General features: G+C 41.0%; 1 protein-coding gene across 2 annotated transcripts in view; it reads left to right on the plus strand.

Annotated features, from left to right (window-relative positions):
* LOC122793632 (protein diaphanous homolog 1-like) overlaps positions 1-17,173 on the plus strand; it is a 506,617-nt gene that overhangs the window by 147,612 nt on the left and 341,832 nt on the right. For both annotated transcript variants that reach the window (XM_044061836.1, XR_006363498.1), the window contains exon 2: positions 13,397-13,451. In XM_044061836.1, coding sequence (XP_043917771.1) covers positions 13,408-13,451 — 44 coding nt within the window. In that variant the 5' untranslated portion in view covers positions 13,397-13,407. The remainder of the gene's footprint in view (positions 1-13,396; positions 13,452-17,173) is intronic.

Consider the following 17,173-nt stretch of genomic DNA (forward strand, 5'->3'; position numbering starts at 1 on the left):
ACACAAGGGCCAGATACAGAATTGCTACTAAGCATACATTCATTTGCTAGAAAAAAGCTCCATAATTTTCAATATTCTTTTTCAGGTACTTGCTTTCTTTTAAAACTTGTTACCAAATCAATCTAAGGTCCTTAATCCAGTCATTCCCCTTTGTAAGAATGAGAAAAAGCACACAAATTGTTCTTTTGCCATGATATTTTAACCAGGCTTCTTTTTTGTTGTTACATTTCAGTGCCTAAATTTCATAAAACTGAACAAGAAGAAAGAGAGAGAGAGAGGGGAGAAAAAAGGATGAAAAGAACAGCAGCACCAATTTACAGTCCCCCACTACACTTAAAAATAACTGGGAAAACTTTACTTTCTGGCATGCAAAGAAAACTATACATCAGGAAAAATAATACTATTAAGAAAAATATGTTTTCTTTACTTGCAGTAAACTTTCTCCCCTCTATACCCCACTGCAAATTATTTTCCCCACATTAATGACATAAAGTAGGCCATATATTTTAGAGTCCCCCACAAGTCCAACAAATTTTGAAAAAGTCCAATATTTCTAGATTTTCTTCTTCTGTCATATTTCACAAATATAGTTATTGCATTGTAATCCCACATTGTTACTGGTTTTATTACTGTTCATCTCCATCTCCCATATCCTGTCTCTGCTTCTTTTCCAATGTACTCTCGAATCTTCTAGTCAGCTCTCTCATGCTCCCTTCCTTCTCTACAAGATTTTCTGTTGAAACACTGGAAAGTGTTTCACAGGTACAGCCTCTCTGTGGTCTTTATTACCAGAAGAACAAGAATCAGAATCTCTTTCCATTTCACAAATCACTTTTTGTTGGACAAACTTTTGTATTTACTCCTTAGTATGTATTTCATCAAAAAATGATTTTGTCCCTCCAGTGAGGAATACCTTGAAGACAACTTGGTGCAGTAGTTTACCTGAATCTTGACATTCCCTGAATAGTGAAATTAATTTATTCTTCCTCTGCCTGGTGTACAATGAGTAATCATTCTCCACAAACACTCAACTGTCTCACACTTTTAGTGTTTTGTCCTTCTCATAGGTTCATAGATGGTTACTGGGCTATTGACCTGAAGGTCTTTATAGGGTCTATATTATATCATCGAACGCTTAAAAAAGCTAACGCTGATTGATCGACCTGATTTAAGTGAAAGCTTACAATCTCGAACTGTCAGATCAGCGATTTTTTTCCCAGGGAAAAAAATCGCTGATCCAAAACACATACACACAACACAAGCACACCAAACAAACAGAAATCCACACACATACACCTAAAATCTGATACCTAACCCTACACTAAACTATGCACACACCACTAACTACCCACTTACCTTAACCCAAACCCTAACCCTAAGGTCCGTCACTATCGCACACTCACCTCACCCGCTCCCTAACCCTAACTCACTTAAATCCGCCCTAACCCTCATGTCCACTCAATCGCACACACACCTAACCCTAACTCACCTAAATCACCCTAACACTCACATCCACACAATCGCATACTTACCTGAATCCGACCGGTAACTTTCCACCATAACACTGAAAATACCAAAGCAACAGAAACGGACAACCAAATTCTTTCCCTAGGAAACAATTTGAGTTTCTGCTGCTTTGATATTTTGCAGTTTCATGAAAATAAGTTTGATCAATCAGCGTTCGAGGATATAATATAGACCCTCTTTATAAGCCTAGCCATGTATACCCAATATAATACTAGAGAAACCCCAATATAATGGATTTTGCCAAAACCCGAGATCTTAGTTAGCAACGACTGCCCATATCTAGGAGAGTCATAGGTGAAATCCACGACAGGAATTTATGGTTTCCCATCCAGTCATCCAAGCTACACTTAAACAGGATCATAGAGAGGCTATGTTTGATGTGAATTGGTAACTTATTCCAGAGAAGTGGCAACCTCTGAGAGATGCATCTGTCTCTCCAGCAGGTCCTGTTTATGAGACAGGCCAGGGGTTAAGGTCCCTGGAGCAGGTGACCCTTGTGCTGTTTGACTTGCAGATGTGCAGCATTTCCATTAGGTTTGGATCCGAGATTGTGCTGTAGGCCAGGCACAGGTCTCCTCTAAGTAGTCTGCACACTACTGAGTAAAGTGACTGTGACTTCAGTCTGTCAATGTATGACATGTGCTGGAGACTCTGAATTTTCTTGGTTAGAAATCTCTGAGGTCTCTCAAGTTGCTGCATTTGCCTGGTAAAGTACATACCAAAGGGAGTATTGTACTCAATTATTTGCCTCATGAGGGTCAAGTACAGGGGAGTTATGACCTCTTTCACTCTTGAGGCAATTCCTTTGCTAGTGATGTGTGTGACGTTGAATGCTTTCCTTACCACAGTAGACATATGGTGGTCAAAGTTTAGGCTACAGTCAACTTGCATTCCCAAGTTTCTCACTACTGAGTTGTTACTTAGGGTATTATTATTATTTATATGATAGTCTGCAGGGATATAGTTTTTACCAAAGAGAAGGATAATGCATTTTTTAGCAGTGAGTTTGAGTCCATGGCTTTGGCATCAATTATTGGTTTGTGTAAGTCCCACTTGAAGTATATTGACATAGTTTGGGGATTCAGTGATTGCACCTAATTTGCAGTTGTCAGCAAACTTAGGCAGCCACAGCCCCTCTGTTTTGGCCGGAATTATGAGAAGTATATTCCAAACAGTAGGGGGCCCCGCACTGGCCCCTGTGGAACTCCACTGGTGACAGGTCTGCTGGTTAAGGTAAATTCCCCAATTTTGACTGAGTGTGATTTGTCAGTGAGCTAGTTAGCAAACCAGTAAACCACAAACAAAAGGCACTGGTAAGTAAGTGCAGACCTCAGTCCAAAGAATATTTATTGAATGTACAAGAAGCAAACTGACACACAAAGTAATTGCACACGAACGCTTTAACTTATTCACCGCATTTTTGTCCTAAAACTTCTTCAGATGAGCGTACCAACAGTTAAAGTTAATTATATGTAGTATTTTTAAAAAGCCTTGACCAATCAGAAATGCTAGGTTGTTAAAACATTATTAAATCTTAATAAATAAAAACATAAAATCACCACTTAAAAAGCATATATACAGTCCCAAAAAAGCGTAGATTATTTAAAAACATGAAATATCACCTTTGTGTAAGGAATAAAAATGTAGTTAAAAATACATTCTATAATAAAAACTTGATGTAATTATGCAATAAAAAATACTTGTTAACTGTGTACAAAGAGAGCATCTGGGAAAGAGAAAAAACATTTTTAAGCTTGTTTCCTGCCTTTCCTGTTAAGTGGTCTAGACTGTTTATAGGCTTCTGAGCCCCCAAGCCCTTCTGTGTTGGAGGGAAGCCTTCTAGCTTAGTTTTGTTTCTTATAACTAGCCAGTTTTCTAGTTTCAGCACTCAAATCTGTTTCTTTGAACTCAGCACTTGTTCAGAACTCATTGTAAGCACTACATAAGCTGCAAATTGCTACAGCACTCAACTTTCCTCACTTGTCTAGTGGAAAGCAGTTTTTAGTACTTAATAATCACTTATCCAGGCATGTCTAAGGGTCAGCTCCCAGTGATTTCTCCTGTCTACCTGATGAATCTGGGCATCTTGGGGCAATGCAGCAATTGCCTCATGTACACAGACAACCCTCTCCTCCTACCACCCAACACTACAACCTGTGAGAGATGCACTTATATAGCCAAACTGGAAGCAAAGCTCTCTTCACCCAAGACTGGACTAGACAGTCAAGAGGAGAAGGTGAACACTTGCACCACACCACACTCATCACATAGTCCCTCAAAACCTACACCACCAAAACACACACATAGAAACACAAAACACGCACTTACATTCACGGAGGCTCTCAATAAAAACCTGCCCAAGCATCAGGGACCTTCAAAGCATAAAAGCAAGCAAACTGCACCCCCCAACACAACCCAAATGACACATAGCCCACAAACTCAGTGTGCCACTCAACCACAGCCCATAAGGCATAACAACGTACCCAACACTCTAGTCATAGGTGACTCTATAGTTAGGCACACTGATGTTCCACTCACTAGACTAAACAAGGAGAAAGTTACTGTCAGCTGCTTGTCAGGTGCCAGGATCCGCCACATAAAGCATGCACTCAGGTCACTCCAAAATAAGTACAAATATGACACTGTCATTGTCCATGTTGTTGTGAATGACCTGAGACGTACCTCCCTGGACTACATGAAAAGATACATGGAGGAGCTCTCCGATCTTGTATCCTAGGCAGGTATGACCCTAACCCTGAGTAGCATCCTGCCATCACTCAGAATGATACCACAGTACAAGGACAAAATGATTGACTTCAACAATTGGCTAAGCTTCTGGTGTCATTCTAAGGAGATCCAGTATTTGTCTGCCTGGGACGACATGATCGACAGACCACGATGCTTTGCCAGAGATGGCCTGCACCTGTCACCCTTAGGATTCCGGATACTGGCTAAGGCTCTTGCCACCCCTATAGTGCCTTTTTTAGGCAAGGTTCAAATGACAAATTCACCAATGTAACAGGTACAAGCAAGCAAAATCTGAGGGTAATGCTACTCAATGCTAGAAGTCTAAACCTCAAAATGCACTCACTTGAGGCACTCCTTAAAATGGATAACATTGACATCTGTGCAGTGACAGAGACCTGGTTCAAAGCTCCAGAGAGCACCCCTGCATTACCAGGCTACAATTCATACCACACCTTTCGACCACCTAACCCAGAACAAAACACTAAAGGTGGAGGCATGTCCATATTCATTAAGGATATCCACACCTCCAGGCTAGTTGCACAGCATAATGCATCCGAGATTATCCAAGTGCAACTAACTCTGGGCAAGACCGCAATCCAAATTGTAGCTTGCTACAGACCCCCCACCATGCCCCAGGATTCCCACTCCTCATTTCTTGATACACTGGAAAGTATTAGGGTACAACCCAATACCCTAATAATGGGCAATTTCAACTATCCCACCATTAACTGGGAAAACTACTCATGTACCAACTCTTTTGCTCAACGTTTTCTAGAATTCATAAATTCCAACGCCTTGGATCAACTTATTCACACCCCCACCAGGGGCAGCAATATCCTAGACCTGGTCATTACCAACATGGGAAACCGGAGTTCCACACCAGAGGTCAATTCCTCATTGGTCAGATCCGACCACAAGCTAATCAGCCTAGACATCCACATCCTACCCCCACCCCCAATTAGGGAAACCATCGTAAAAAAATTCTCCAAAGCCAACTTCACAAGTGGCAAACTTCATGACACCCATGCAGACAGACAATAGAGGTATGACTGCTGAATCCTACACAAATGCACTTTATAAGCACTTACACGAGTGCATGGATCATGCTATCCCTAATAGAACCAAGATGTTATCCTCCAAAAAAAGGAAGCCAATCTGGTGGTCCTCTGCCATAAACAAACTCTACAACAGAGGAAAGAAACTGTTGCAAAGAAGAGTGAAATCCCATGACTGGAGGATCTCCCTGGTCAGCCTCAGTAAGAAGCTGAGATCCCTCATAAAATCCTCCAAAGCTAGTTATGAAAATAAAATTGCCACTGACTCTAAAGACAACCACAAAGCATTCTATAGCTATGTCAAGAATCTCAATGGGAACACTCAGATCTGCTCTGAGTTACAGCACAATGGCACGAAATATACAGAACCAACTGATATTGCCAACATCCTGGCAGATAGGTTCAGTGTTAACTTTACGCCCCTTTTACCCCCTAGAGAGCCCATCTCTATACCAGAAGAATGCAAAGTTCCTATAATCACGGCTGCAGAGGTAAAAAACACACTCTCCAAACCCAAGAACACAGCATCCATGGGACCTGACAATATCCCAGGCTGCGTTCTACATGAACTACAGAATGAACTGGCACCCTACCTAAGTACCATATTCAATCATAGCCTCACCTCAGGCTTTGTACCCACTGAATGGCACACCACGACGGTTATCCCACTCCACAAAGTGAGAGTCACGACGGACCTCAGGAACTACCGCCCCATTAGCCTGACGAGCCTGGTCTGCAAGGCCATGGAACATATCATCATGGAACTCATAAACAAAGACATTGGTAATCTCTAAACTCTGGACCCTACCCAGTTCAGATTTGTAAAAGGCAGATCATGTCTCCTAAACCTGATTGACTTCTTTGAAGCAGTCACTAAAGCCATAGATGAGGGTAAAGTGGCTCACACAGCTTATCTAGATCTCGCCAAGGCTTTCAACACCATCCCTCACTCTGGAATTATAGATAAGCTCACTAAACTACGTATAAATCCCTATGCCACAAGATGGGTTGCCAACTGGCTCACGGACAGAACCCACACTGTGAAAGTAGCGGATTCCAAATCCGACTTCAGACCAGTGACAAGTGGGGTACCACAGGGTTCAGTCCTGGTTCCTCTCCTGTTTGGTATCTACTTCTCTGAAGTGCAGGCTAACACAGAAGGTCTTTGGCTAACAAAGTTTGCAGATGACTGCAAACTAGGAGCCATAATCGAAACTCTTAACAATGTGGACATACTACAAAAGGACCTCACTGAGACAGATACCTGGTGTCAAAGCCATGGCCTGAAGCTCAATGCCAAAAAGTGTATCATCCCCTTTGGTAAAAACTCTGTACCCATGAACCACCCCATAGCTGGTAGTCTACTTAATGCCAAAAATGTGATAAGAGACCTTGGGACACAGGTGGACAGTAGTCTCTCCTTTGATAATCACATCGCCACAGTGGTCAAGAAATCCTTCTGCGTGGCTCATCTCATCACAAAAGGATTCTCATCCAGAAAAAAAGAGGTCATTGTTCCCCTCTACTCATCACTCATTAGACCCATTATAGAGTACAACGCCCCTTTTGGTATGTACCTCACAAGACATCTGCAGCAACTGGAAAGACCACAGAAATACCTCACAAAGAGGATTACTGGCCTCAAACAGATGCTCTACGCAGACCGTCTCAAAAAACTACAGCTTTACTCCATCACATATCACCTAATCAGGGATGATCTCTGCCTAACATACAAAGCTATGTCAAACCCAGAGCTGTTGGACATGCTCCACTTAAAGAAATCCCAATCCCTCCGAGCTACACGCTCTAGGGACCTAAACCTTGTCACCACAATAAACAGAACATGCTGGAGGGATGGATTCCTATCCCAGAGACTTCCCATACTCTGGAACAGACTACCTATCTATGTCAAACAGAGCTCCTCATTAGCACTCTTCAAGAAAAATCTTGATGATTGGATGGGAAATAGGAAATTCATCCCAGGGATCACTTCTGTGGCTCTGCTCGACAGGGGCACAGGAAAATAATTTTCTTGGGTGGCGAAAGCCAGGGTACATTTTTTGGCTAGGCTTGTATAGGCCCTAGGGCCAATAGCCTAGTACCTACCTATGAACCTATGAACTCATAAGTACATATTTAAAAGTGTTTAAAAGCTGCCCAATACCACCATCTACTGACCATAATACAAATTACAGCTTAGCTGATCTCGGCTTTAAAACTGGCTGCAAAGATACATTTTCATTCAAACCCGGATATGTATTTGCTTCTAAAATTAATTGCCAATTTAGTTCTCTGTATTCTAACCAGGTTTCCCAAGGACCGCCCTTGATTCTATAGGTAACACTCCTATAACAAAAAAGGTAAAAGTAGCTTCAGTACAACTTTGGCTATGTTTATACAAAACATTATTATTATTCTTTTTCCTAATGTCATACATGTGTTCATTCACTCTCATTTTAAATTTCCTTTCCGTTTTTCGTATGTAATATGCATCACACCAGTCACATAAAGCTAGATAAATAATGCCATTTGTATTACAGTTAGCATAGCCCCTAGTTTTAATCCATTCGTTTCTACATTTTAAGTGTACCATCTCCCCTACTTTTATGTAGGGATACTGGGCACAATTGACACATTTATATGTACCTCCCTTTTTAAGGTTTGAACCATTGTACTTCCATGAACCACTATCTAGAATAGCCTTAATATTCTGACCCCTTTTATAAATACATTTAAATGAGGTCTCGAATATACAACCCAGGTCCAATATGCCCTCAAACTTTTTCCATTCTCAGTGATATCTCAAACTAGTTTAGCTTCAGCATCATATGTAATTGTCAATACTGTATTGTAGATGGTGTCTTGTTCATCCTTATTTTGACCAATATCTACAATGCCCTTTCCTAAAACGGGTGCGAACCTAGTATTTTTAGCCTCCATCACCTCTTGAAGAATCTCATTTAAAAGACCATCTGGATAACCATGAGCTTTAAACAGCTCAGTCAAATATGTACATTCTCTATGAAAATCATCATTGTCAGAAGTCATCCTGCTAAGACGTACAAATTGGCTTTTCACCACACTCTTTTTTTGATAAAATGGATATGCACTACTGAAATGTAGGTACGAATTGGAAAAAGTATCCTTTCTATGTATATTAGACTTAAATTTTTCATCCACCTTAGAAATTTTAACATCCAAATATTTCATTTCTATGTAACTTATTTCATAAGTAAATCTGAAAAATTTTGTGCTATTCGTTAAATAATTTAAAAATTCTAAAAACTTCACTTCAGAACCAATCCAAAAGAGACAAATGTCATCCAAAAAACAGGCAAACCATCTGAGGATGTAAGGGTTGATATTCAACTGGGAGAGTTCATCAATGATGCCTGAATAAGGGATTGTGTCAAAGGCCTTGGCTAAGTCAAGGTAGGCTATATGCACAGATTTGCCATCGTTTGTGGCTCTGGTGATGTTTTCAAAGAAGCCCACCAGGTTTAACAGGCATGACCTGCCTTTAACAAAGCCAAACTGTGTCGGATCAAGGATTCGGGGATCACCTATATCCTTATTTGTAAGGCCCATGATGATTTGTTCTATGGCCTTACAGTTAAGGCTGGTTAAGCTTATGGGTCTGTAATTCCCAGGGTCTGTTGCTATACCCCCTTTATTAAATGGATGACAGTTGCTGTTTTCCATTCAACAGGGACAAAACCAGTACTCGGGCTGTGGTTGAAGAGAGTACCAAATGGAGTTGCTAACTCATGTTTTAGACCATTTAAAATGCATCATGGGATGCAATCTGGTCTCATAGTGGCTGTGTTTTTGGCCTTGGAGAGAGCATTAATGACTTGCTCTTTGGAGATGCAAGGTGGAGCAGATGTAGAGAGAATGCTTTGTGTAATGTTTGGAGGGGATGGGGGTTGAAATTTTCACCAAATCTGTCAGCTAATAGGTTAGCTATTTTCACAGGATCAGTGTTTGTGATGCCATCCACAGCTAGTTCAGCACACGTAGGGGTCCTACCTTTTTAGGTTACACATCTAGCTGAAGAATGCCTTATGGTTATCCTTGGCTATGGTTGCTAAATTTTTTTCAAAGTTGCCCTTAGAGGATTTTACAAGTCGTCTTATTTGTTTGTTCAAGCAGAGGAGGGTGTTCTTCAAGTGCTGGGACCTCTCTTTTTTCATACACAGACAACAAATTCTTCCTCTTGTTGTATAACTTAGTCCGGGGAGGCTTGTTTTTTCTTGAGGGTCTTGTTTTGATCCTACCAGGTACAGCAATGTCAATACATGTGTACAAGTGGTTATACAGGGCATTTGTGTATACCTTAGTATAGTTGGCAATGCCATCGGTGGGAACAGGAGCTTGGAAATTATTTATGCTATCCCTTAGGAGGGTATAATTAGCTTTAGTGAAATTTTTTAGCCTGATTTCACCTGAGAGAGGTTCAGGTGGTATAACTACTTCAACTGTGATTGATTTGTGATCAGATTTAACCAGTGAGGGTCCTACACTTGTGGTGGTGCAACAGTCACCCATGTTGGTGAGGACCAGATCAAGAATATTTGAGCCCATTGTGGAGTTGCATACTATTTGTTCCAGGGCATTAGTGTTAAGTACATGAACCTTTATGCGAGCATATTGGTACTCATCTAAGTTTCCCAGTCAATGGAGGGATAGTTAAAATTGCCCATAACTAGAGTGTTTGGTTGTAATTTGATTGACTCAAGTAGGTCCAAATAAGCAGTGTGGGTATCATGATTCATTGAAGGGGGCCTATAGCTAACGATGACTTGAAGCGGGATCTTACCCACAGTTAGTTGAACTTGAAGTAACTCCATGGTGTTTCCCTGTCTAACCAGTCTAGAGGTATATTTATCTTTGATGAAGATAGATACTTCCCCTCCTTTGGTTCTCACAGTTCATTTTGTGGTCTGAAAGTGTGGAAGGCATTGTAGCCTTGTAAGCTGGGGTGCTCTCTGTGGCCCTGAACCACGTTTCTGTGACTGCACTGACATCAACATCCTTCAGGGAGAGGAGTGCTTCCAGAGGGTGCAGTTTCTGATTTAAAACTCCTAGTGTTTAGCAGCATAAACTTTAATTTATTTGTGAGTGATATTTTCACATTGGAAATTTTGTTCTTGAGACCTTGCCTAAAAAAAGGTATTGTGGGGGAGGCAAGGGCCTTAGCTGGTAACCAAAAGCCTAGAGGTGACAGGTGAGGACCATTTCTAGCAAAGCAGTGTGGTCTATCAACCATGTCATCTCAGGCTGACAGGAACCGGATCCCCTTAGAATGACACCAGAAACTAAGCCAATTGGTGAAATCAGTTATTTTTTGTGTATATTGTGGTATCATGCTAGATGAAGGTAGAATGCTTGTCAAGGCTAAGGACATACCTGCCTGGGACACACATTCAGAGAACTCAGTCATGTCTGTCTTCATATAGTCTAGTGAGGTATGTCTCAAGTAATCCACACCAACATGAACTATGATGGAGTCTTAATGGTACTTGTTGAGAGACTTGAGTGCATGTGTGATCTGACAGATCCTGGCACCTGATAGACAGCTGACCGTAACCTTCTCTTTGTCTGCCCTGGTGAGTGGGACATCTGTGTGTCTCACAATGGAGTCGCCTATGACTAAAAAAATTGGTTTATATGTGTTTGGCCTTAGGGGCTTATTTGGTGAGACACTGATGCTTGTGTTTTTACAGTGGATATAAAAAGTGTACACACCCCTGTTAAAATGCCAGGTTTTTGCGATATAAAAAATAAGACCACAATAAATCATCTCAAAACTTTTCCCATCTTTAATGTGACCTATAACCTGTACAATTCAATTGAAAAACAAATCTGTTAGGCAAAAAAATATAAAAAATGAAAAATGTACAATAAGCTGGTTGCATGAGTGTGCATACCCTTAAACTAATTCTTTGCTGAAGCACCTTTTGATTTAATTACAGCATTCAGTCTTCTTGGGTAGGAGTCTGTCAGCATGGCACATCTTGACTTGGCAATATTTGCCCACTCTTCCTTGCAAAAGTGCTCTATCAGATTGTGAGGGCACCTCTTTTGCACAGCTCTCTTCAGGTCACCCCACAGACTGGTATATGTGCAGCCACTTTCTTTCTAGTTTTTGGACTAAAGTCCAAGTCCACAATTATATTTACAGCCACCATTGTTAGCTGGACACCTGGTCTCCACAGAACTGTCAACACCTTTTCTTTCAGGACAAAAGAAAAATATCTGACTATTTGGCTTAGTCTGGCTTGCTAATCTCACCCAGATAATCCTCTTAGAGTATTTTTGTCCATTCTATTAGTTTCTTTTGCAGAAATTCTTTGCAATTCCTGCCTTCCACACCTTCTGACATTCCCAAAATACAGAGTTTCTTCCTACTTGTACGATCTTCTTGCTCTTTTTAAAAGCAGTTTCCAACAAATTCACTCATGCATTGGCTGCCTCAGTTTGTACTGAATGGCCTCTTAATGCTCATTTGTAGCTTCCAGAATTTCCCCCACTTTTTATTGTTAAACACCGAGTCCAGTTTCGAGTTCATATTTTTTTTTTAGTTAAAAGGAATTGTTACTTGTTTGGTTTCTTGAGTATTTGCTGTCTTCTCTTCTATCCTTACTCCTCCATCCGCAGAGTTCAATTTTGCAGTTAAGTTCCAGTGATCCCAATTTTTTAACCTTTCTTCCAGATGACATTTAGAGCCATGGACTATTCTAATGATGTGAACTAAACTGAACGTTTACTACTACCATGAGACAGTGAAACACGAAGAACATAGTACAGTTGTGTATACTTATCATAAATGTAGATGTTCGAGTGTCTTCACTGTTGCAGTCCTGGTTTCCCTCCCTCCAGCCCCCTTTTTTCTCTTTCTCCTTTGTTACCTTTCTTCCTTGTTGTTCTCCTTTCCTTACAAGGGACATATTGGTATTTATTTTCCACTGGTGGGGTTCTTCCACCAGAACCTGGTGTCCTTCTTTGGGGGCTTCTGACAGGTTAGGGCAAGAAAAACTGATGTAATGGTGTTGGCTGCCTTACTTTATACTACTGATGACCTGACGCCAGTCCTTAAGCGACAGCAACCGACGCAGAAATACTAAGTCTCTGGTATTCGGGCCAGCCGAGGGCTACCCTGGCAGGGATAACCTAAATGTGATGAGTGCAACAGTGAATGCACTCAAACATCGACATTTATGGTAAGTGTACACAACTGTACTTTTGTATGAACAAATTAACTAGTCTAAAACACAGGTCCTCAAGCTTTGTCACAATGCCACTCTCTCATGCTACAGGAAGTCATTGAGGCTCCCTTTTAGTTCAGAAAAGTGCTTTGTGTTTGCCCTTTAAAAAAATGTGTTTTGTTGTACAGATGCAGATCACTGGAAGACAGACCTTTGAAGTAACCCAAGAATTGACTTAGAACATTTTTATTTTGCAATTACTTAGCTATCAAACACATATGCATTGATTTTTATCCAACATTTAGCCTTTTTCTACATAAAACAGTGCTAGATGATTCATGTTTAAGTATACAGCATTTTCAGGCTTGTTTGAGCCTTCTGAGGGTCATTGGCCTCACCAATTTGAGGAATGCTGGCCTAGAATATGCACACACAGATTATCTGTGTATCATCTTATCTGCAGTCACCATCAACAATTACGAAATATACCAGTCATGATCAATGTTGCATAGTGAGCTATGGATATCTCTCATGAACTATTTATTTCATCTCAGTCTTAGTTTTTGTTTTTGGGGGGGTCCTTAACCTGCATTTGTCTGACATTTGTATCATAAGAATACTGCTATCTACTCTAGTTCTTTCTTACATTGCTCCGTGTTTTTGTTTTCTCTGCCAGTGCTGTTATGATGAGATGGTTTGCAGTGGGATGTAGTCTTCAGTGCCTTTGTACTTTACTAGTGTAGTATAAACCACATTAAAAAGTAATGTAAATTAGAAAAATACGTTTTTTTCAAATGCACATGTTCCTCGTGGAGGGGAGAAGAGCTTTGAATGAATTTGATTTTTATTTTCTACTAGGTTGGAGTAACATGGATCATGTGACATCTGTTTCTGGAGCAGCTGACAAGAGCAGGTGATGCTGAAAAGTCTTACTTATAATTTTTAATTAATGATTTCATTCATTTTTATTAGTGTAACATTATTTCCGAAGGATATTCTGTAAAATTTAGTTAAGATGGCAGTTACCATAGAAGACTGAGCTGTTAATGAGTGACTTCCTGTAGTTTAGGATACAGGTTTTGATTCCTTCCATTTCCATTAACCTGTTGTGTGGCTTTGAGCAAGTCACTTAACCGGACTGTGCTCCTGTGTGTCACCCCTGCAAAGATACACATTTGCAGCTGACATACCCATTTAACAAATTAATAAAAAAAAAAAAAGGGCAACCAGTACCATTTCTTATGTTAACACATCACAACCTACGGTATCACTTATTCACATGTTTAGTTGGGTAGCTTGCCTTAAGGCAGTATACCTGCAAATGAATTATATTGTAATTCAGAGACAAAAGTACAGAAAACTTTCACAAGAAAAGTAAATCAAACTCTACTGGTTTTAGAAAAATGTACACTGTTGTACTGGAGTTCCGCCCACACTCCACATACCTCTTAATACACAAAACAGCGAGTCTGGAGAACCTGCTTTGGGAAATGTAAACTAACTGATCCAAGGTTACAAGAAATGCTGGAAAAGGTAGGGCATAAAACAACAATTTTCCTGCAGTAGGATGACACTGCATTGGGATGAGACACTGTTCTGCCTGCCAAAAAATATTGGATAAGGTGTAAAGGAAGATGTTTGCTTCAAGGTCTCCGAGACTGAAGAGGGATACTAACAGTAGTTGGTCAGCTGTTAAAGAAACAGAAAAAAAATTAAAATGTGCTGAACTTTTCTTTGAAGATATAACTGTAGTCACTGCCTTGAAAATGTAACTGTAGCTTTTTTTTTAATTCATTGAAGAGAGAAGCAGTTCAAATAAAGATTCCAAATATTAAGAATTTGTAGGGGGATTGAGTAAAGTAGCAACAGCAAAAAAGTTTATGCAATTTATGAACTTGACCTTGCATATCTGAAAGTGTCAGTCCTCATTTTAAAATGTATTACAGTCTTTTTCTTCAGATTAAACAGTAATCTTTGAGGTCCTGGTGCACTGAAGGAATTTATTGAAGTGTTTTTAAAGGCTGCTGTTGAAATAGGAGCACTTGTAATGCTGAGTGCTGACAGTCTGAAAAAAGATGGAAAATTCAGGAGAAGAGTGAATCTCAAACATCATTCTTCTTTAAACTTCATTTTTGCAGGGGTACAAGCCCATCTGCACACCCTCAAGTAGGGGGACCCCCAGATTTGTATATACCAACTCAGAGATTGACATACCACAGAGAAAAGGGAATATTCTTGGACTTGCTGTATGTACAAGTCCTGTTTTTCAGCCATTCAGTTTCTTTCGGGACTCACTTTAGCGGGTCCTGACATTTTAAATGGTTACCATTTTCAAAATGTAATGTTCTTTCTGTAAATAATATACAGCAAGGGGTTCATAAACAGTCTGCTGAGTTTGAGTCAATCTGATTCCTCTGCTGTGTGCATTACTGCCATGGGTATGATTCTTGAACAATATAATGCTCATGGCAGTCTGTGACTTCAAGCCAACTCATGAAAATGTACCATGTACTAAACATGTTTAACATGTTGTACATTCCTACTATGCACAAGCATGCTGATGTTCATCGTGTTACCCTGCTGCAGTCATCACACTTGGGTTATCCTGCCGTCAGGCGGTCCCGCAGTCGGCCTGAGTTAGAAAGTCTTGGTCTAGCGTCGGTTGCTGTCACTTCTTCCCTGACGTCAGTGCGCCAGGGGTATATAAGAGGCATCCGACGCCATTTTCTTCAGTCTTTCTTGCCGCGCAGTGCCCGATGCAGAAGCAGTTCACAAGTGCCGGTCGGCCGACACCTGAGATTTTCGAATCGAATTTCAGTCCGAAGTCTTCAATAAAGCTAAGTACCCCATTGGGGAACCTTTTCTTGCCTCAGTCCGATGTCAGAAAAAGTTAACAATTGCATTTCTTGTGGGAAGCAAATACCTCATAAGGACTTCCATTCTTATTGTATTCCTTGCCTAGGCCGAGACCACGACGTCACAGGTTGTCGGTTTTGTGCTAGGTTTAATAAACGAACTATCAAACGCCGTTTTGACTTCGCACGACATTACTTTGGTAGGAAATGTAATTATATCATGCCGTCGGAGCAGCCGACGACTGTCATGCATAAAAAATGCAAGGATAAGGACAGGCAGCCTAGGAACAACCTAGACTCCGAGGCCTCTGCTGGGCCTGTCGCCGGTTCTCCGGTTTTCAGTGAGGTACCTACGCAGCCCCTGATGACTGCAGAATTGGAACCCCAGGCAGCTGCGGATTCTCAAGCGGAGTGTACTAGACCGCCGCAGCCATCTTCATTAGGCCCTTCTGATACCGGAGCAGAAGGAGATCCCGGTGCAGTAGAAACACCCTCGGTTGCTGAAGGTGTCTTCAGACCGACTACACTCACCATTAAATCTTATGCTAAGCTTAAAACTCCATTAAAACCAAAAAAGGCTGTACATCAGTCTACAGTTCAAGGCACCATGCCTAAGAAACAGATGCTTAAGATGGCTGAAGATTTGATTACCCTAATCAGGGGTTCCCATCCCCCTCCAGATAAAAGACCAAGACAAGAGGAGGATTATGCTTCCTCTGACCAGGTTTCAGTTTCCTCAGATTCTTCTGAGGAACAGGATTATTTTCCCCCTTATGAAGACTCTGATGCTAAAGATTCTATTCCCTCAGCATCTCCCCCTGAAGACTACTCCTTTGGGGAAACTTTACATACCATGAGGGAACATTTCCGCTGGGAAGGCCAGGACTGCTCTGATTCTAAGAAAAGGCTCAGAGAGTTCCTTTTACTACCCCAGCACAGACCACTTGCTATCCCTCCAGTTTTAGACATTGTGGATGATGTTTACTTGGAGTCTAGTCTAAATCCAGACTCTCTACCTCCTGCTCCAGCCAAACCAGACAGGTACTACAGAGTACCTGACTCACACAAATTCCTTTATAAAAGCCCTGTGGCTGACCCAGAAACAATTTCTCAGGGTCCCAAAGGGGCTAAAGCTTCTATGGCTAAAAATCCTGTGCCCTCTGAAAAGGATTCCAGAGCCCTAGATAGATGGGGAAAGAGGATATACACCTCAGCTACTCTGGCTATGAGAGCATTAAATTGTCAGTTTCACATGCTGAAATATCAGCAATTCCTAATGTCTCAATTAAAACAAAAAATGAGCACACATTCTAAACAGTCTGAATTCAAGGAAATGCAGGATCTGTTGGATGCAGCTGAACAGGTGGGCAAACATACTTTACAATGTGGATTTGATTCATTGGAAGCTTCCTGTAGAGCAGCTGTTACTGGGTCTGTCATACTTAGACATGCTTGGTTAAAAGAACAAACCCTACCTGATCATGTTAAAGCAAAATTATTGGATGCACCTTTACAGCAGGATGTATTATTTGGTGCCAAAGCAGAAGAGGCTTTAAAGAAAATGGAGGATAAGGCAAAGTCTATGCAGACGGTCAAGGATTTTTTACAGGTACAACCCCCTCGTTTCAGCAGAAATTGGCCAACAAAAAACTGGTCCTTTCCAGCTTCTGACAGATCACAGTCGGGCAAATACAGATGCCCAAGGGGCAGAGGTCAGTCACAAGGCCCTTACAAGCCTCGCCAATGGGGTACTGCTACCCAGAAAGGAGGAGAAGACAGG

This window comes from Protopterus annectens, chromosome 1.part0 (assembly GCF_019279795.1).
Source record: "Protopterus annectens isolate FY-2018-M chromosome 1.part0, PAN1.0, whole genome shotgun sequence".
Lineage (NCBI taxonomy): Eukaryota > Metazoa > Chordata > Ceratodontiformes > Protopteridae > Protopterus > Protopterus annectens.